This window comes from Xenopus laevis, chromosome 4L (assembly GCF_017654675.1).
Source record: "Xenopus laevis strain J_2021 chromosome 4L, Xenopus_laevis_v10.1, whole genome shotgun sequence".
Lineage (NCBI taxonomy): Eukaryota > Metazoa > Chordata > Amphibia > Anura > Pipidae > Xenopus > Xenopus laevis.
This window is the reverse complement of record NC_054377.1, coordinates 143250901-143273258: the sequence shown is the minus strand read 5'-3', so window position 1 is coordinate 143273258 and position 22358 is coordinate 143250901. Positions and strand designations below refer to the sequence as shown.

The 22358-nt window shown below is 39.5% G+C and overlaps 1 protein-coding gene across 1 annotated transcript in view; it reads right to left on the bottom strand.

The window, feature by feature from the left end:
* Nucleotides 1–562: 562 nt before the first annotated feature.
* Nucleotides 563–22358, bottom strand: part of tmf1.L (TATA element modulatory factor 1 L homeolog) — a 45543-nt gene continuing 23747 nt past the window's right edge. The window contains 10 exon segments of the mRNA NM_001097682.1: nt 563–927; nt 10278–10403; nt 11554–11706; nt 11806–11925; nt 13008–13100; nt 15265–15334; nt 15785–15977; nt 17249–17405; nt 18931–19023; nt 19129–19285. Coding sequence (NP_001091151.1) covers nt 784–927; nt 10278–10403; nt 11554–11706; nt 11806–11925; nt 13008–13100; nt 15265–15334; nt 15785–15977; nt 17249–17405; nt 18931–19023; nt 19129–19285 — 1306 coding nt within the window. The 3' untranslated portion in view covers nt 563–783.

Below are 22358 nucleotides of genomic sequence, written 5' to 3'. Positions count from 1 at the left end.
AACCCAATAGGCTGGTTTTGCCTCCAATAAGGATTAATTATATCTTAGTTGGGATCAAGTACAAGCTACTGTTTTATTATTACAGAGAAAAAGGAAATCATTTTTAAAAATCTGAATGATTTCTAGGGATGCACCGAATCCAGGATTCGGCCTTTTTCAGCAGGATTCCTTCTGCCCGGCCAAAAGCGAATCCTAATTTTCATATGCAAATTAGGGGCAGGGAGGGAAGGCGCATGACTTTTTGTCACAAAACAAGGAAGTAAAAAATGTTTTCCCCTTCCCACGCCTAATTTGCATATGCAAATTAGGATTCGGATTTGGTTCGGTATTCGGCCGAATCTTTTGAGAAGGATTCGGCTGAATCCAAAATAGTGGATGCGGTGCATCCCCAATGATTTCATTATAATGGAATCTATGAGAGACGGCTTTTCCGTAATTCGGATTCTTCTGGATAACGGGTTTCCGGATAATGGATCCCATACCTGCGCTTCCTGTGAGCGATGACGGGGGCATGCAGTTAATACAAAACAAACCCTTTTCCGTTCCAAAGAGAGAAAAGAAATATAACAAATAATTTAATCACAGAGAATGGCTAGACGTAGATACAGTAAATGTGATTTCTTTTCAGTCCTAGGGAGCAGTAAATAAAAGAAGGATCTATTATACACTATATTTTATACAAGAGAGCTCTACATTTACATATTAAACAAAGAAGGTTTCAGTTACAGTTCTCATCATACGATTCAGCTTTGGGGGGGTGGGGCTTAGCAGCCTCGTTAGGAGCTAATGGAGTCTCTGCTGCAATAGTTCGTCTATTTGCATCTTGTACATGTTTTTTACATCTTCCAGATCGAGTCTCAGTTCCTCTGCCTCCTCAGCCTTCTCTCCGTACATCTGCAGAATGGTGTTGTACCGCTGGTCCAGATCCTACAACACACAGATCAGCTTCTGTTAATCACATGACCCTTATTTAGGCTCTAAACCAGACAAGGTCAAAGCAGCCAACAGTCTACTGTTTCTCCTTATACCTTCCAACACTCCTGAAATAAATTAGGGCATTTTAGTAAGGCCTCGTGGCTGCCAGACTAGGACAGTTTCAATGTATCATTCCTTTTCTTAAAGTGGTTGTTGCCCTTTAAATTAAAGGGATACTGTCATGGGAAAACATGTTTTTTCCAAAACACATCAGTTCATGGTGCTGCTAAAGCAGAATTCTGCACTGAAATCCATTTCTCAAAAGAGCAAACAGATTTTTTTATATTTAATTTCGAAATTTGACAGGAGGCTAGACATATTGTCAGTTTCCCAGCTGCCCCCAGTCATGTGACTTGTGCTCTGATGAACTTCAGTCACTCTTTACTGCTGTACTGCAAGTTGGAGGGATATAACCCCCTCCCTCCCCCCCCCAGCAGCCTAACAACAGAACCAGGGCCGGAATGGGAGTAAAAAGCAGCCCTGGCAAAAAACAAAAAATATATATATATATACACATACAAAATTAGTACATTTTAGTTTCTGGCCTTGCACTAAAAGAGAACTAATAATGCATCTTATAAGATACATACCAATGGGCATTTAAATTTATGTTTGCTCATCATTTACAGTAGGGGGTACATTATCCCTTATAATACATGAGTGATACTCAGAGTTCCCTGTATAACTCAGCCTGCAGCCTTGTGCCTTTATATGGTCACAGAACAACCCCTCAGTGACTTCTAATATCCTTATCATTTACAGTAGGAGGTACATTATCCCTTATAATACATGAGTGATACTCCGAGTTCCCTGTATAACTCAGCCTGCAGCCTTGTGCCTTTATATGGTCACAGAACAACCCCTCAGTGACTTCTAATATCCTTATCATTTACAGTAGGGGGTACATTATCCCTTATAATACATGAGTGATACTCAGAGTTCCCTGTATAACTCAGCCTGCAGCCTTGTGCCTTTATATGGTCACAGAACAACCCCTCAGTGACTTCTAATATCCTTATCATTTACAGTAGGGGGCACATTATCCCTTATAATACATGAGTGATACTCAGAGTTCCCTGTATAACTCAGCCTGCAGCCTTGTGCCTTTATATGGTCACAGAACAACCCCTCAGTGACTTCTAATATCCTTATCATTTACAGTAGGGGGTACATTATCCCTTATAATACATGAGTGATACTCAGAGTTCCCTGTATAACTCAGCCTGCAGCCTTGTGCCTTTATATGGTCACAGAACAACCCCTCAGTGACTTCTAATATCCTTATCATTTACAGTAGGGGGTACATTATCCCTTATAATACATGAGTGATACTCAGAGTTCCCTGTATAACTCAGCCTGCAGCCTTGTGCCTTTATATGGTCACAGAACCCCTCGGTGACTTCTAATATCCTTATCATTTACAGTAGGGGGTTCTAGAGTTGCCAACTGGCATACCACAGGGGCTCCAGTGCCTGTCTCTGCTTCTCTCCTGCTAACTGTTGCTGTAACCCTGCCTTTGTAAAGTATCTATCTCGTCCTTGTTCCATTAGCCCCCAACACTTCATGGCACATAGTGGCCGCCAACTATTTCATACTATGACAGCCCACTGTCGCAAGAATTACAGAAAGAAAAGGAAAGAGGATGGATCCTTTCTGCTTTCTTTTTTTCAAATTCTCACTCATACCCCTTCATTTTTTCCACCCTCCAGCTTTCTCTCCTTTCATTCCTTATTCTGCTTCCCCATCTTCACTATTTACTTTGCCCCTTTATTTTTTATTAGACCAGCCTCTCTCCTCCTTTTACTCCTATTTTTTTTTCAATTGTTTTGTCTGCACATTGCAAAACAAAAAAATGGATAATTGAATGTTACTGTGGCAGGAAGAATTAGGTTCAGGGCTTCAGGCTCAGCACAGGCAGATCAGCAGTCAATAGAAACAATATAATCCAAACATCTCCACAGCCTCAGTAACTACTGGGCAGACGTGGACCTGCTGCTCTACAGTAGTGTGTGTGCTGCAGCCTGTCTGTCCTTACTGAGCTGATGCGGGCGGCAGAGACGGGACTGAGAGGCCCTGTTCATCCAGCTTTTACTTGTGCAGAGGCAGCAGCAGAGGAGTGGGAGGGGCAGAGCTACAGTGGGAGCTACTACGGAGGAGCGGGGTCCTAGAGCCCACCGGATGCATGAAAGATTAGTTCTAATTAGTATTATCTCAGGAGCTGCCCAATTAAACAAAATATAGTGGTGCCCCTCGGGCATTTGCCCGAACATTTACATTCCAGGCCTGAACAGAACAATGGGAAGGTAACCAGATAGCAGCTCCCTAACACAAGATAACAGCTGCCTGATAGATCTTAGAACAGCACTCAATGGTAAAATCCAGGTCCCACTGAGACACATTCAGTTACATTGAGTAGGAGAAAGAACAACCTGCCAGAAAGCAGTTCAATCCTAAAGTGCTGGCTCTTTCTGAAAGCACATGACCAGGCAAAATGACCTGAGATGCACCTACACACCAATATTACAACTAAATACACTTGCTGGTTCAGGAATGACATTTTATATTGTAGAGTGAATTATTTGCAGTGTAAACAGTGTCATTTAGAAATAAAAACGACACCATAAAAATCATGACAGAATCCTTTTAAGTTATAGCTCTCCTTTAAAGGAGAAGGAAAGCTCCAAGACAGTTTTTTGCCTGCAGATTAGCCACAATAGTGCAAGCTAGAACGCTATATTTATTCTGCAGACACTGTCTCTGTTTGTTTAGGCTGGAAGCTGCCATATAAGCTTGGTGTGACATCACTTCCTGCCTGAGTCTCTCCCTGCTCACTTACAGCTCTGAGCTCAGATTACAGCAGGGATGGGAGGAGGGAGGGGGAGAGGAGCAAACTGAGCATGCTCAAGCCCTAGTCCTGGAGGTTTAAGCTGAAAACAGGAAGTCTGATACAGAAGCCCATGAGTACACAATAGAAGGAAAGAAATGCTGTGTTTCTTTTGACAGAGGACACAGAGCAGCATTACTTTGAGGGTTTACTGGTGTATTTATATAGACCTTTCTGATAAAGCTTACTTAATTTTAGCCTTTCCTTCTCCTTTACTTTAGACTGTAAATACTGTAAAAACGTTCCTAGGTAACAGGGTTGTAGCGCCACAATGTCAAGGCAAATGCTTCTCCACAACGTGGCCTTTAGGAAGGGAATGATCAATAACATAGGCTTTGGCTTGTTTGTAAAATCAAGAACTGAATTCTGGAGTCTGTGTATCCATCTAATAAATCAAATAAAGAATCCGTGACCTTGCCACGCCGGGGGTTCTGATACTACAGTGATAGTATGAGCTATAAAAGTAAGATGGAGCTGCTGGCAAGTTATGGTATAGAAAAATGAAAAATAGAAAATATTTAACCCTCCTTCCAGGTAATACCCTCACAATATCTCTCACATTCCAGCTAAGAGTTTACATAACAATATACAATTAGTTCAGCCACAAGTAAATCCTTATTTGTCGACAGTCCCAGCTGGCAGTTAGAAGATAAAGCCATGGGCTATAAATCTGGGCAAATGTGCCACGTTACTAGTCCAAGCCTGTCTGTGACAACATGAAAACCACGTATTACAGGGAACATTTATATCACCGGCAGCAATGTCAGGCTTACAAGATTCTGTATGACTCAAGGATAATCTCTTGGCTGGAAGTTGTTCCATATAAAAAGGATTGTTTTGTAAAGCTCCGTTACCATGCGGACACTTTACATGACAGTTTTTCCCCACTGTCAATGCAATTGTGAATATTTGTGCCCATTTTAGTATTAGTAGCTCCTTGTTGAAGGAGAAGCAAAGGTTAAAATTAAGCCAGAAAGTTCGATAGTAGATAATATAGAGAGATAGAAAAATAAATAGAGGTAATAGAGGAAACAACTTACATGATATATAATAAAAGTAAAGAATATTGGAACCTTAAATACTTAAAGGGGTTGTTCAACTTTAAATGAACTTTTAGTATGACGTAGAGAGTGATATTCTGAGACAATTTGCAATTGATTTTCATTTTTTATTTTTTGTGGTTTTTGAGTTATTTAGCTTTTTATTCAGCAGTTCTCCGGTTTGTAATTTCAGCCATCTGGTTGCTAGGGTCCAAATTACCCTAGCAACCATGTTTGACACTGGAATATGAATAAGCGAGGGCCTGCATAGAAAGATGAGTAATAAAAAGTAGCAATAACGATACATTTGTAGCCTTACAGAGCATTTGTTTTTAGATGGGGTCAGCGACCCCCATTTGAAAGCTAGGAAGAGTCAGAAGAAGTCAAATAATAATTAAAAAAAAACTATAAAAAAAAGAAAAAGAAGGTCAACGAAAAGCTGCTTAGAATTAGCCATTCTATAACATACTAAAAGTTATCTAAAAGGTGAACTACCCCTTAAAAAGACAAAGGAACAGTAAAACAATGAAGCTGTTCTTTAGATTTGCTGTGCGGCAAAGGTTTTTGACCACGCCTATTTTTGAGGCCACACCCCCTAATTACCATGTCCATTTTACAAAATTTGGCAGGTTATGAAGGTTTGAACACATTTCTATGGTTTTTATCTGTTATTACAGTTTTGCTAATGAAGGTGAATTGCCCTTTAAGCTGTGAGTCTTCTTTTTATCTTATCTAAAATTGTTACAAAAGTATGTTAAGTAGCTATTCTGGGCTCTCTGCCAAGAGCCAATTAAGTTAGAAACTTTGTATCTTTTTCTGGCTGTTCAGTGCAGCAGATCAAATAGAAACTCGGGAAAGTACAAATTTGGGACTGCGGGTTGAGCTGTCAAAAGGGGGACTGTCCCGCTAAAAACGGGACAGTTGGGAAGTATGCAAACTAGTGAAGTGCAGGCCGGCCTGATACCTGCGGGTCGGGCAGGTTCGGGCCGACCTCGCACCCCCATTTGCAGGCTTCCTACTTGCGGCTTAGTTTTTTATAGACGTGCACCTGCTGGCCACGCCCCTTTTATGATGTTATCATATTATAGTACTATCATATTATTAGTACCCTCCCCTTTTGTTTTCTGTACCTCCCTTGTTTATTTTAAAACTGAAAATAAAGAATATACAAAAAAAACCTCCACGTAATGTTGCTCTGAGTCCTCTGTCAAAAGAAACACAGCACATGTCTTTCCTTCTATTGTGTACTCATGGGCTTCTGTATCAGACTTCCTGTTTTCATCTTAAACCTCCAGGGCTAGGGCTTGAGCATGCTCAGTTTGCGCCTCTCCCCCTCCCTGCTGTAATCTGAGCCCATAGTTATGAGTGAGCAGGGAGAGACTCAGGCAGGAAGTGATGTCACACCAAGCTAATATGGCAGCTGCTATCCTGAACAAACAGAGACAGTGTCTAGAGCTGTTTACTCAGGTATAGTAAATCATTCTGCAGAATAAATATAGTGGTATAGCTTGCACTATTGTGGCTGATCTATTGGCAATACTCAGTAGCTTTTCCTTCTTCTTTAAGGGGACAAAATGCTTAAAACCAAGGAATATTCACTTGTATATTAATCCTGCTGGGTGTTGGCAAAAGAGAAGCGATTTCAAGTATTGTATCACTTACACCTACAAAGCTCTGAATTGCCCAGAGTAGAAATGCCCAGAAGTGCCCCGTGTGGCCATAAGAGCAACAGTAGCAATTTGCCCCACACTGAGCCGCATTAGAATAAAACTCAACTTGTTATAGCCAATAAGTCACAGCTACTTTCTAGTCCTCATCATACCCCCCAAGACACTTGTAGTTGGTCTTTAATCAAACTCATAAATAAAATTAAAAGATATCCCTATATTTCTCAACATTGGCAGGTATAATGTAGGTGGATATTAAACATGTTCCATCAATAAGCACACAGCTCCATCTGCTGGAAGAAGACAGTAACACAGACCAAATCCACATTTTTTAAAAATGATTTCCTTTCCCCTGTAATAATAAAACTGGTATGAGATCTGTTAACCAGAAACCCGCTATCCAGAAAGCTCCATAGGCTCCATTTTATCCAAATAATGCACATTTTTTAAAATGATTTCCTTTTTCTCTGTAATAATAAAACAGTCGCTTGTACTTGATCCCAACTAAGATATAATTAATCCTTATTGGAAGATTGGGTTTATTTAATGTTTATATGATTTTCTAGTAGAAAGAAGGAATGAAGATCCAAATTACAGAAAAACACATTATCTGGAAAAACCCAGGTCCAGAGGATTCTGGATAATAGATCCCATACCTCCTGTATGTGTGTGTGTGTGTGTGTGTGTGTGTGTGTGTGTGTGTGTATGTATATATGTATATATGTATATATGTATATATGTATATATGTATATATGTATATATGTATATATATATATATATATATATATATATATATATATATATATATATATATATATATATATATACATATATATATATATATATACATACATACAGGTATGGGACCTGTTATCCAGAATGCTCGGGACCTGGCGTTTTCCAGATAACGGATCTTTCCGTAATTTGGGTCTTCATGCCTTAAGTCTACTAGAAATTAATTTAAACATTAAATAAACCCAATAGGCTGGTTTTGCTTCCAATAAGGATGAATTGCATCTTAGTTGGGATCAAGTACAAGCGACTGTTTTATTATTACACAGAAAAAGGAAATCATTTTTAAAAATTTGGATTATTTGGATAAAATGGAGTCTATGGGAGACAGCCATTCCGTAATTCGGAGCTTTCTGGATATCGGGTTTCCGGATAAGGGATCCTATACATATATATATATATATATATATATATATATATAAAATTTCTGCACTAAACTGGATAAATAGTAAAACTGAAAGTGCTTTAAATTTCTAACTTTTCTGGTTATAACTAAAAAATATATTAGGGAGAAGATGGCAGTTAATCAAATAAGCAGCTGACCTAATGTGTACTAGAAAATCATATAAACATTAAATAAACCCAATAGGCTGGTTTTGCTTCCAATAAGGATTAATTATATCTTAGTTGGGATCAAGTACAAGTTACTGTTTTATTATTACACAGAAAAAGTTTATGGGAGACGACCTTCCCGTAATTTGGAGCATTCTGGAGAATGGGTTTACGGATAACGGATCCCATACCTGTACCAGAGAAGCTGCTGTAAGATGCCATATACAGTCACTATTTATTAGGGCCCGAGGGGGCCTGAGTTTGGGCCTCTTTTTTCTTGAAATGTCAGGAATTATTTTGATCTGGAGCCGAGTAGAAGTGGGAAAGTGCTGCAGCTATGCTTGATGCTCCGTCAGCTCATTCCTAATCCACAGAATGAGAATCTTTCACAAATTCATTTGCAATTTGGATTCACCAACTGCAGGGTGAAAAGATCGTCTGCACACCTCCCAACATTTTGGAAATAAAAAGAGGGACAAAAAAGTTGCCGCCCGCAGTGCCACTTTTCTGGCTTTTCTGGCCACACCCCCCAATTACCATGTTCATTTTACAAAATATGGCAGATTATGAAAGTTTGAACATATTTCTGTGGTTTTTTTTCCAGTTATTACAGTTTTGCTAATGAAGGTGAATTGCCCTTTAAGCTGTGAGTCCAACTTTTCCCAAGGGACCTGTTATCTTATCTAGAAATTGTTACAAAAATATCTTGTCTGCAGCTGTGGCTGCTCTGGGCTCTCTGCCAAAAGCCAATTAAGTTACAAACTTTGTTTCTTTTTCTGGCTGTTCAGTGCAGAGAAAATCGTGACTTTCCGAGTTGAGCTGTCAAAAGAGGGACTGTCCCTCTAAAAACAGGACAGTTGGGAGGTATGGGTCTGTCAAAATGCCCCCTGCCCAGGGTATAGCTAAAATAAGTCCAACCATGAGGGCACATGAAAGGCCATATCTCATGCACTGTGAATGGCTCAGATACAATAAAAGTTTCTATGTGGTTCTGTGCAACTGCCGCCTGTGCAGGTGACTAACGATTAACTATAAAACGAGTTTTATGGCAGATAGCAGATATATATCCAAATGCTGCATCATAGTCCTATTCATAAACCTAACCATAGCCCCAATGTTTTACTGCAATGAGGAAGGAATGCTCCAAATTAATAATAATACAAATACGAATATAAAGGAAATCCTAAGTAGAGTAAAGCATAAATAATAAAGCGACAGTCTGGGTGTACATTTAGGGGCAGATTTATCAGCGGCCGAACTCTAAATTTCTAATTTTTTTTTTATGGTCAAAACTGTCAAATTCAACTATGGAGTTATTCAAATTGGATTCGAGTTCTTTAAAACAAAAGATTAATTCTTTTTTTGAGATTTATCATACTCTGGTCCTTTAAGAATTCGAATTCAGCTATTCGCCACCTAAAACCTGCCAAATTGCTGTTATTCAAAGGGAGTTATTCAAATCAGATTTGAGTTCTTTATAAAATTTGAATTTCGAGATTTATTATACTCCTTTAAGAACTATAATTCCGCTTTTCGCCACCTAAAACCTGCCGAATTAATGTTTAAAGGGCATGTAGAGTCTAAAATAGAATAAGGCTAGAAATGCTGTATTTTGTATACTAAATATAAACATGAACTTACTGCACCACAAGCCTAATCAAACAAATGATTTATGCTTTCAAAGTTGGCCACAGGGGGGTCACCATCTTGTAACTTTATTATAGATCTTTGCAAGACTAAGACTGTGCACATGCTCAGTGTGGTCTGGGCTGCTTAGGGATCGTCATAAACAAAGCTGCTTGAGTTCTGCATGGCTGGGAAGTAAGGCGGGGGCTCCCCCTGCTGTTCATAAGTATGATTGTTTCCCTGCAGAGCAGTTAGGGACCGTCTGACAATTCCTATCCACAGCAGTAAATGAAGGGAGAATTTCACTGCATACAGTCAGGTTTCTTATAAAAACAGTACACATTTTTTAATTAAAGTATATTGGAGATAGGTTTATTTTTCATTAAAGAAAGTAAAAATGGGATTTTATTTTTTTGCCTTTACATGCCCTTTAAGTCAATGGGAGGGGTCCAGGGATACATTTTCAGCCTTCCTGGCAGCCTTAACGACATTAAAGATTTTTTTTTTGAGAAAAAACTCAAATAGAGTTTTTAAAATTCAAATCAAATTAGATTCGAATTCGATTCAAGTTTTCCATTCTATTCATCAGAGTTTAAAAAATTCTATTTTTTTTGGATACATTTTGTTTGGTCGAATTTAGAATTCATGGGAGTTTAGGGGAGTTTTTAAAAAAAACATGGATTTCGAAATTTGACCTTTGATAAATGTGCCTCCCAGTGAACTACAAAACTGCCACTCACCCTCATCTGCGTCCGTAATTTTGGTATTTCCTTCACTTTCTCCTCAAGATCATCATTCAGGTTGTTCATTTTAACCACTTCCTCGGCCAGCAGCGAGCGGGTTTTTTCCAGGTTCACAATTTCGACCTGCAGATGTGACAGTTAGTGAGTGATTCACGTGTTCAGGCTATTTATTTCCTTGTGACCCCAAACAAATTGTGAGACCACTGAATATACATAATTGTGGTTGACACGTTATAATCTAAAGGCACATCCAGTGGTGTATGCCAGGGTTGCCCCTATAAATCCACTACTATGCATATTCCTGTTAAAGGAGAACTAAACCCTAAAAATAAATATGACTAAAAATGCCATAATTTATATAGTGAACTTATTGCACGAGGCTAAAGTTTCAGCTCGTCAATAGCAGCAATGATCCAGGACTTCAAACTTGTCACAGGGGGTCACCATCTTGGAAAGTGTCTGTGACACTCACATGCTCAGTGGGCTCTGATTGGCTGTTGAGAAGCTAAGCTTAGGGCTCGTCACTAATTATCCAGCAGAAAATGAGTTTCCCCTGTAATATAAGCTGATGCTACAGGTTTGCTGATTATTAAATTCTGATGCTAATTGCACTGGTTTCTGTGCTGCCATATAGTAATTGTGTATTAATTACTAATCAGCCTTATATTGTGACATTTCTATTCTATGTGTACTGTATATTGTGAGTGGGTCCCTAAGCTCAGTAAGTGACAGCAGCACAGAGCATGTGCAGTGAATCAGCAGAAAAGAAGATGGGGAGCTACTGGGGCATCTTTGGAGACACAGATCTTTACTGCTAAAGGGCTGTGGTTGCCTTGGGCTGGTACAGAAGCACAAAACATAATGTACAACATTTCTAGCTACTTTTTTAATTAGGCTTTAGTTCTCCTTTAAATCAGAAAGTCAATGGGGCTGATTTATCAACACTGGACAAATTTGCCCATGGGCAGTTACCTATAGCAACCAATCAGTGATTATATTTTTGAAGCCAGCTGCAAGTAGAACAATGAATGCAGCAATCTGATTGGTTGCTATGGGTTACTGCTCATGGGCAAATTTGCCCAGTGTTGATAAATGACCCCCAATATGAGGTGTTGTATTCCCAAGCAAGTCAGCTCTATATGCCAGTACCTTGACTTCATGGTTTAATCTGAGGTTTTTTAAGAGTCTAAACACAACATATATGATATAAACAGTAACATATTGATTCAACCTATTCATATTGAACGCCATGAATTTTACACTGAGCCTTTACCTGCAGCTGAGCGATTTCCCCATCTCGGAGTTTTAGCTGAGACTGCAAGTTTTCGATGACACTGGAACCAGCGCCCAATCGGACGGCTTCATAGAGATTGCTTCCAGTCAGGGAAGCCGTCATTGAACCGTACGAATGATCGTGGGGATCATCCTAGTGAATAGTAAGTTAAATAAATATTTGTGCACAGACAGACAGACAGCATACTCTATGTATAGAACATACAAGTGTGAATACAGATTCTCCCTCTACCTGGGAAATGATGGACGTCTGTAAGCCTGACACGTCTGTTCCACTAATAGAACTGGAGCGAGATAGAGTTGGAGTCGTGGCAGTGGCTTCCACTGAGGGAAACACGTAGGCTTTGCGTTCCTTATAACGTAAAAGATAATGTATGCGTTAGCAGACAGACCTATACGACCTTTAGGCACGTTAAAGGGGTGGTTCATCTGTACGCTAATTCTAAGCAACTTTTCACTGGTCTTCATTTTTTCTTATTTATAATTTCTGAATGATTAGCCACCTTCTTCTGACTTTTTCCAGCTTTCAAATAGGGGTCACTGACCCCATCTAAAAACAATTGCTTTGTAAGGGCAGAGACACACGTGGAGATTCGGGGAGATTTAGTCGGCCAGCGATATATCGTCTCTTCTTCGGGTGACTAATCTCCCGGAACTGCCTTCCCATTGGCTAGAATCTAAATTGCCGGCAGGATGGCACTCGGAGCGATTCCTTTTTCCGAAGTCGGCCGAAGTTTCCTCACGAGGAAACTTTGGGCGACTTCGGGAAAACAAAGCACTCCGAGTGCTATCCCGCCGGCGATTTAGATTCTAGCCAGTGGGAAGACATTGCAGGGAGATAAGTCACCCCAAAGAAGAGGCGATTTGTTGCTGGGCAACTAATCTCCCCGAATCTCCATGTGTGTCTCTGCCCTTAGGCTACAAATGTATTGTTATTGCTACTTTTTATTACTCGTCTTTCTATTCAGGCCTCTCCTATTCATATTCCAGTCTCTTATTCAAATCAATGCATGGTTGTTAAGGTAATTTGGACCCTAGCAACCAGACTGCTGAAATTGCAAACTGGAGAGCTGCTAAATAAAAAGCTAAAAAAACCACAAATAATAAAAAATTAAAAGCAATTGCAAATTGTCTCAGAATATCACTCCCTACATCAAACTAAAAGTTAATTTAAAGGTGCAGAAAAGTTTATATCAAAAACGATATAAGTCCCAAGGCCTCTTCAAGTAAAAAATTATTAATTTATTGTTATTCACATTAAAACAGTAACTAGTACATACTACCCCACATATCCCACCTTACGCGTTTCGCACCCTCGGGCGCTTAGTCATAGGTGTATCTTAATTTAAAGGTGAACAACCCCTTTAACAAACACTTACATGCAGTAAACCTCATTATCAAGTACTTGTTTTGTTTGATACGGCAGTGAAGTACCTTCTCTTTAGCAGCTTCCTGTGCCAGCAGGGCCTTTTTCTTTTCCTGTTCCACTCTCAGCTTCTCCATTTCCAGTTGACTAGAGAGATGACTCTGAAATAACAGTAGAAGGCTTAACTGATCGCTCAGTGCCACATGCACATAAATGGAAAGCCATTATGGGTAAAACAGCAGGTAAATTAGGATGGTTGGAGGCAAAAGCAGCTTTTCCCAAATGCTCTCTTTGGTTGACATCATCATTTTCTTATAGACTGGCCCCAAACGTAAGGTTCTGATATCAATTTGAGGTCACCTCTACCCTAAGGTCCCTTTGGGTATAACCAACAATATAAATCACCAAGACATTGTGACCAATATAATCCAAAAAGTTTCTTTAATAGATAAAAAAACAACAATTTTTGTTGCTCGTTACACATGTAAATCAGATTTTAAAAAACTCAATTAATTGGCCGAGCAATAAAATAGATTAAAATAAAATCAATCCCTTTTCCAACTGATTAATAGCCCCAAGGGACCTTAAAAGGGAAGTAAAGTCTAAAATAAAATGAGGCTAGAAATGCTGTATTTTGTATACTAAACATAATCATGAACTTACTGCACCACAAGCCTAATCAAACAAAATAATTTATGCTTTCAAAGTTGGCTACAGGGGGTCACCATCTTGTAACGTTGTTATACATCTTTGCAAGACCAAGACTGTGCACATGCTCAGTGTGGTCTGGGCTGCTTAGGGATCGTCATAAATTATCAAAACAGCACAAGTCAAATAATATCTGCCAGAAGCCGATACAACAAGACTGATTAATAATCAGAATATACAGACTGTACTGGGTCCTGTCAAAAGAAATTGTGGTCAATAATAGTTCTGACGCAGATCTTTGCTGCAAAAGTTATAGGTGCTTTATTGTGTCACAACATGTTTCGAGCCGAGCTCTTTCTCAAGTGTTGAGCATCTATAACTTTTGCGGCAAAGATCTGCGTCAGACCTATTATTGACCACAATTTCTTTTGGTGGATAATTTACTTCTCTGGACGGAAGCAGTGGTTAAAGGTCAACTAATCTGAATCTACTCCAGTTTTGTTGTTTAAAGCACTGAGTTCTGTGTTGTCATATAATCTATTGTGGATTTTATAGTTTTTGTATTGTTTAATACAAAATGTCTCCAACTCTGCAGAACCAGTGGCTGCAGCAAAATAATCCTCCAAATGGAGCCAGATTTAAACCAATAAACTGGGATTCTATGATCTTTGTCCCTGCACCTGGAGTTGGAAACAGTAAAGGGGATGTAAAGGCAAAAATAAAATACAATACAAATCTCTACACAGGCGCCGACTGCTCTACAGGGAAACAAACAAAGTTGCTTGAGTTCTGCATGGCTGGGAAGTAAGGCGGGGGCTCCCCCTGCTGTTCATAACTATGATTGTTTCCCTGCAGAGCAGTTAGGTACACATTTTTTAATTAAAGTATATCGGAGATAGGTTTCTTTTTCATCGAAGAACGAAAAATGGGATTTTATTTTTTGCCTTTACATGCCCTTTTACAGATACAGATAGTCGTGACACAAAGAATTGAGCGGTGACTTTTCTAAGCGGGGAAGAATCTGAGACATATTCCTATTATTCTATTGCACATTAGGTGCCAGTTAAAGTGTTGGGGGACACCGTGAAGAGTTGCTAACATCTCACCTAAATAGTGTCCAGACCTAGTCCACTTAAAGCTGATATCATTTGTCTAAAGATTAGAACTATTGCTCCTACTACTACTTCTTAGCTGATTTGGAGGCTGAAATTCACAATATCTAATTGGAGCATCAATATCATATTTCCACTTAAAGATTGTGGTGCTTATTAATTGTATACATATTCGTGCCCCAGTGATTCTATAAGAACTTCTTGTGCCTACCAAATATATGAGCAACTTCATCAAGCTCGCTCCCTTGTGATTGGATTGCATAGAGTTAGATATAAGAGTTAAGATATATAAAGAGGTAAAAGATATAAATAGATAAATTTTTTCACCATTTTTTTAAAGTCCTTGACTCTAATTTGCCGATACAAATTAGGATTTGGTTGGGCCGAGCAGAAGGATTCGGCTGAATCCGAATCTTGCTGAAAAAGCCTGAATCCCAAACCGAATCCTGGATTCGGTGCATCCCTCATATATATATATATATAGGGGATGCATTACTTATAGAATGTATTAAAAAAAAATCATGGCGACACATATTGGCTTTCATCATTAGTGCATGCTGAATACCTTTTCTTTCTTTGCTTCTTGCATTGCTTTCATGAATTCCATCTTTATAGTTTCAAGCTCCACCTGATTCCTTTAGAAAAAGCAAAAACAAGATTACATGATCAGGGTCCAACAGATTCTATATCTGTTGCACATACAGTGATTTATGGGGTCTAGGATGCAAGAAACAAATTTTCAGCATGTGTCAAACTGCAGATTTCACATATAAACCTCATTCTTTGTTTCTTTCATCTCCTTTCTAAGGCTGATGACACCCAAAATAAACCTGCCTGCAAGTGCCAGCACATTATATTAATAAAAACACCCGCTGCATTCTTGTGATTCCCAAAGACTTTGATGGAAGGCCACCTGGGGCATTTTGATGTCACATTTTAAGTGTGGGGGGGAAATGACAGTCAAAACACTGCGCAAGGTGGACCAGACTATAGAAGTGTCCAAACCTTTGCAGTCTTACCATAGCCTGTCTACAAGAAGCTGTAAGTGAAACTTATTGGAAAGAATCTGCCTTGACGGCATGTACCTGCTGTGATCTTCTTCCAACTTCAATAATCGATTCTTCTCCACTTCGAGCTGTGCTTGGAGTCTGCTCTTCTCCTGCCTCAGCAGGCTGTTCTGAGATTCTATAGCGGATATCTGAGTCTTGAAGGCTAGCAGCTCTTCCGTGGAGGCACGTTCTTTCTCCACTGCTGAGGCCAACAACGTTTGTGATTCAGCTTTGGAAAATAAAACATAGCTTCATGACCAATTCACTAAAGGGTAAATTTTCACCAGCGAACGCTCCGCCACACGTTGCGCCACTTTGCAGGCGTAAATTCGTTAACACTATGCTAATTCACTAAAATGTAAAGTTGCATCTCATCAGCCGAACGTTGGCGACATTTCGCTAGAGTTAATTAGTTAGCACGAGCCTTTCATAGTGAACTTTCACTAGCGTTCATTTCTTACGCTTAGGTCAATTTGAATAGGGCGGGTACATATAGGTCGTATATATGTCTTTATTAGTGATATTGGTGCAAATGCTTGAAGTGGCCACTTATCATTAAAAATGTCCAAGGAAGCAAAATAAAAACAAAAGAGATCCTCTAATGTCCTAGACATGAGCCTACCCTAATACAAATGTGGCATGACCTTCAAATGGTTAAAAAAATCTTTAAAAAAGTTAGGACTTTTGAAGGTAATCCGGCTTTAAAATATGAAAAAACGCCAGCGTTTTTTTTTTTAGAACTTTAATGACTTCCTGGCATAAGATTGAGGAGGATGTAGCTTCATCTTATCAGTTCCCCAGGTCTAAGGTGGTGAAGGAAACTCTGGCGAAATGTTCTGTAAAATTCGCACTTTAGTGAATTTGCGGAGTAACGATCCTTCGCCTAAGCGAAAATTCGCCTGGCAATAGGGCATGAAACTACACTAGCGACGGTTTTCTTTTGTCTGTTGGTAAATTGCCAATGTCCGAGGATTGGATTTCTAATGAAATTTCACTAGCGACGGCCACTTCACCCTTTAGTAAATCTGCCCTCACATGTTTCCCATGCTGAAATGAATATTCATAGCAGGAGATATCTAGAATTATTACTTTGATTATTGTCAGTACATAAACAGGACAGTGGTATTGCCCTACTTTAAAATTATAGTTACCCAAGTAAGGTAAAACAAATGAGGTATTTTCCCCTTTGTTCTCTAATCATTTAAAATTCTAGCATTGCAATAACTATCCTAAGGAAACAAAGAAGTCCAGTACAGTGCATATTTATCCAATATAAGAACATATATAGGGTTTGGGTACTTGTATTGTCCTACTGTATGAACAGCCTGCCAGTCAAGTTTGCTTCCTAATACAAATAATTAGGGGCCATTGCACATCAAGTGTTTTGTTCAGCACCACAAAGACCATTGGATCACTGATGGGCAATTCCCGTTGTTTGCAAAAGAGCTCAGTAAAAGCCCAGGTGGTGATCCAAGAGCAGAATGCAAAGATTTTTCTTACTGAGTCTGTCCGAAAGATTTTTCTCCAGTTTCTCCCAGGATGAGGTCTGTGCTGCTAAGGATGCTTGCAGGTTTTCAATCTGCCGGAGTAATGGCCTTGTAGCAGATGTTACACTTTGGCTCAGCTCCTGATTCCGTGTCTCCCCCTCCTGCAATCTCTGCAACGTTCAACAGAATAATTAGCCTCACATTAAAGTGCAAGATCACTCTGTATCCAGTGCTGCAATAATATCAAGACAATTTTCACTCAAGAAACGGTGAGGTTAGATAGTGTCTCAACAGCAACAGTCCAGAGCACACTGTGCATGTGCAGTGCCACCGACAAACGGCCCTGGTATAGGGTTGCTGAGCCTTGAGATATCTACTATATGTTTTTGTGACTTTAGTCCTCTTTAAAGGAGAAGGAAAGTCGTCTTGCACTTGGGGGAGCCAAATGTTAGGCACCCCCAAGTGATTGTATGGGGGTGCTCCTATCAGCAGAAAACTGCACCCGCCTGGGGTTATTCCAACGAGCACTACAGAGCGATCCTCTTCCTGCTCCTTCTTTCTTCAAATTTCCCAGGGCAGACGCATGCGCAGTAGAACAAAATAGCTGACTTTTTAGTTAAAGTTCGGCTTTTCGCTCTACTGCGCATGTGTAGTCACGTGAAAAGGAGGAAGACAAAGAGGATCGCTCCATGGTGCTCACTGGTATAATCCCCGGGCCGGTGCAGTTTGCTACTGATAGGAGCACTGGCCCGGGGTTTCAGGTAAGTAAATAATATCACTTGGAGGTGCCTAACATTTGCTAGTGCAAGACGACTTTCATTCTTCTTTAAAAGATAAGTAAACCTTTAGGGTTAGGCCACACAAGCAGATTCGGGGAGATTAGTCACCCCAGAGACAAATCTTCTCTTCTTCGGTTCAACAAATCTACTCTTCTTTGGGGCGACAATCTCCCGAACTGCCTTCCCCCTGCCCTCTGCCGGCTAAAATGAAAATCTCCTGCGGCAATGCACACGCGGCACTTCATTTTCTGAAGTCGCCCGAAGTTTCCTTGTGTGGCCAGACCCTAAAAACAAGTGAAGGTAAAATTGATGAGGGTGCTATTAGAAGAACTTCTTCAGTGTACATTCATTATTTATTTTGTTTTAAATGCAAGATATTAAGGGATACATGTATTGCTAATCAGAATGAATTTTGTTACAATAGCGCCACATGCTGGTAATTTTCTAACCATTCCAACCACCAAGTAATAAAGGAAGTTGTCAGGAGAAAGTAAGAGGCTGTTCTGATGTTATTCTGCTTAGGAGAGATGTGAGAAAGGTTTCTATTTTTTCCTAACCAGAGCAGCTTCTTTCTTTCTCCTGACAATTTCCTTGACTACTTGGTGGTCAGACTGGTGAGAAAATGACCAGCAGGTGGTGGTGTTGTAACAAAATTGATTCATGTTAACAGTACATGTATCCTTTAATATCTTGGAATTAAAAAAAAAATAATTAATGAATGTACAATTTCTTAAAATAGCACCCTAGTCAATTTTACATTCACTTATTTTAAAGGTTTAACTATCCTTTAAAGGGGAATATGTCACTCTGGATAGTGTATTCAACATGGTTATATATCCACTCTCTGACATAAGAAAGTCGCACCCTAAAGCAAGTAGCAGGATGACTAGGTCGGGATATCCTAATTAAAACATACCTGTTGCAACTCAGCAATTTCTTGTCTCAGATAATCTTCTTTTCTGGCAGATTGTTGTTCCGCTCGCTGCAGGGCCAGCCTCAGATCTGTTACCTAAAATGAGTCAAGTGTTTTTGTATTTCACATCCTATAAAGAATGTCATCCCTTGTGTTTCCATTTGTTTATTTTAAGACTGCAACTAGTTTCTGTCCACTTACCTGGATAGCCAAAGCTTCTTGCTGCTTCTGAGACTCCTCCTTAGCTCTCTCCAGTGCAAAACAGAGCTCTTCTTTGGCTCGTAGTTCACAACTTAGCGCCACTTCTTGGGCCTCACTGGCTTTTGTTGCATTAGCTTTGTGCAACTCCGCAAGTTCTCTAAATGCATTCAGAAGAAATGTCTCTTTTAATGTCACCCAAATCAATACTCTGGGAACCCTGATATAATACTAGACAGACCAAATAAGGATCTGTAGAGTTGTGGTTAGCAAATTCAGAAATAATAAGCATTTTTATTATAGTGGCAGGCAAAATGTTACAGAATGTCCTATTCTTTTTTTTTTTTTAACATTTCTTTTATTGAGTAAACAAAAGCAGTTGTACACATTGAATAAGTAACATTTGTACATTATGTTGGTTTTGTTTGTACATAGTCTGTAACACAGTTTACATTTATTACATTACTAAATGAACATAATAAAATAAAATAAAATTATATTTAAAAATCACACAGTGTTATCTTTCTTCCCCTTCCCATATCCTAATCTAGTAAGTAAGACATGTTAAAATGAATTGTAAAAGGATTAACCTGCTTAGTATACCATGTCCACACTCCTCTGATTCCAATTGTTTACCAGCAGTGTAGTTCCTGTTAGATTACATGAAAAACTGTGGTACAATTAAGGTGACCCTACCTCAGGATCCTCATAAATCCAGAGATCCCAGACTTTTTGAAACTTCTTTGGACAACCTCTTTTTATAAATGTCAGTTTATATAATGGAATGAGTTTCTCAATATGTTGCTCCCACGATTGCAGGGTAGGCCCATTTTTGGATTTCCAGTGTATAGCTATCATTGTTTTTGCATACGTACAAAGAATTTGGTGCGCCCTTTTAAGGGATAGCTCCTCCGTCTCATTTAGTATTAGCACCATAGGGTCTATTGGTAATGTGATCTCCGTTTTTATGCGGATCATCTGCACCACTTTTTTCCCCAGTAGCTATTTACTATTGGGCAGCCCCACACCATGTGCATGAAGTCTGCCGGACTGTGTCTACATCTAGAGCAGTGATCCCCAACCAGTAGCTCGCGAGCAACAAGTTGCTCACCTACCCCTTGGATGTTGCTCCCAGTGGCCTCAAAGCAGGTGCTTATTTTTGATTTCCCAACTTGGAGGCAAGTTTTAATTGCATAAAAACGAGGTGTACTGCCAAACAGACCCTCCTGTAGGCTACCAGTCCACATGGGGCTACCAAATAGCCAATCACAGACCTTATTTGGTACCAACAAGTACTTTTTTCATGCTTGTGTTGCTCCTCAACTTTTTTTACATTTGAATGTGGCTCACGGGTAAAAAAGGTTGGGGACCCCTGATCTAGAGCATACTGGCACCTCGTCAGGTTTAAATTTATGAAGTCTTTGGGGAGTGATATATTTACCCTATGTTAATTATTTAGCTGTGTCATTCTGTCCCTACTGCTAATAATCCCATCAAATGTTGTGTCAAGAATATCTTCCCAATTCTCCTCTGTAATCTGCGGGATGTCCCTTTGCCATTTGACTCGCAATTGGTTAAGGGGGGCGCTTTCTGCTTTTATTAATTGTGCATAGGACTGTGACAATGGTTTTTTGAGTTCTGTTGAGTGTATTCCCAGTTCCGGAATTTTTGGCAATGTATCTGTGGGCAATTTCCCGAATTGGGCTTCCATCGTATGTCTTAGCTGTTTTTGTTCGTAACTGCAGTGTGTGCAAGGCCAGTCTAGGAGGAGCCTCATTCCAGAACATGGTTATTATAAGACTTTTTAATTTAGATAATATTGCTTTCAGTATTCCATTTGGGGCCTGCCTAAATACATAAGTTCGTTTAGGTAAAATCACCATTTTAAACAGGTTAAGACTATGGGGCAGTCAAGACCAGGCCACTGTTTTTTGTTCTATATACTTAAGAATCGGGTTAATATTAAGTTCCACAAATTTTTTAAGAGCCTTATGGATCCAGATACCTAAATATTTAAATGTTTCCACCCATTGCAGACCCTGTATATGTGTGGGGGAGTTTGCCAGAAGAGGGTCAATGGAGAAAAGTACTGATTTGGACCAGTTGATTTTTAAACCTGAATAAGTAGCATGCTTATTAATTAGATTTAGAGCCAGTGGTAAAGCTCGATCCGAGTTAGCTAGGTAAAAGAGTGTATCGTCCACATACAATAGAAATTACTTCACTTAAGGGACCAAGCTTTAAACCTTCTGCAGTTAGAGAGTGCTTAATGCGACAGGCCATAGGTTCCATGGCGATTGCAAATAAAAGTGGTGAAAGGGGGCACCCCTGCCTCGTACCTCTAGTGATTGGAAATATGTCAGATACTTTAGTATTGGTTCTCACTTTTGCCACTGGGAGATAGTACAGTTCTTTAACCCATTTTATGTAGTTGGAGTGAATTCCCATTTGATTTATGGTGGTCCAAAGATATTCCCATTCCACTGAATCAAAGGCCTTTTCATTGTCTGATGAGGCCACTAATCTATTGCTTGCGTTATCATGTTCAATGGACAGGTTTGAGAAAAGCCTTCTAATGTTAGTGTCTTTAGTTCGTCCCGACATAAAGCCTGTTTGATCTGGGGAAATTATACAAGATAAATGTTCTGCAAATCTGGAGGCTAATACTTTCGCCAATATTTTTGCATCAACATTAGAGAAATTGGTTTATATGACGAACAGTCAAGGGGGTCCTTGCCCGGTTTACGGATCAGTACAATTAGCGTTTCCCTTATTGAAGCTGCTAGATGCTTCCCTTCAAGTACCCCATTAAACATTTGTGCTAGGAGTGGAGAAGTTTGTTTAACATATTTTTTAAACCATTCCATAGGTATGCCATCCAAGCCTGGTGTTTTCCCAGCTGGAGCGGCATTTATGGCATTCCCCACCCCTTCCTGAGTTGTAACTGTTGCCAAGAAATTGGAGATGTTCTCATCTAGTTTGGGTAGATTACTATCTTCTAGATAGTCTGAAATCTCCTCTCGGGAGGCGGTTAGTTTGGTATTCTATAATTCCGCATAATGGTTGGCAAATCTTTTATTTATTTCTAGAGACAGTTTCTCCTGTAGCTAACGTTACTGCAGGAATGGCTATATAAATATTGTCATCCTTAGCCAGCAGTGCTAAAAGTTCCCATTTTTGTCGCCATGCTCAAAAATGTTGGCTGACTGCTTTTTTTGTAATTTCCAGTTGGG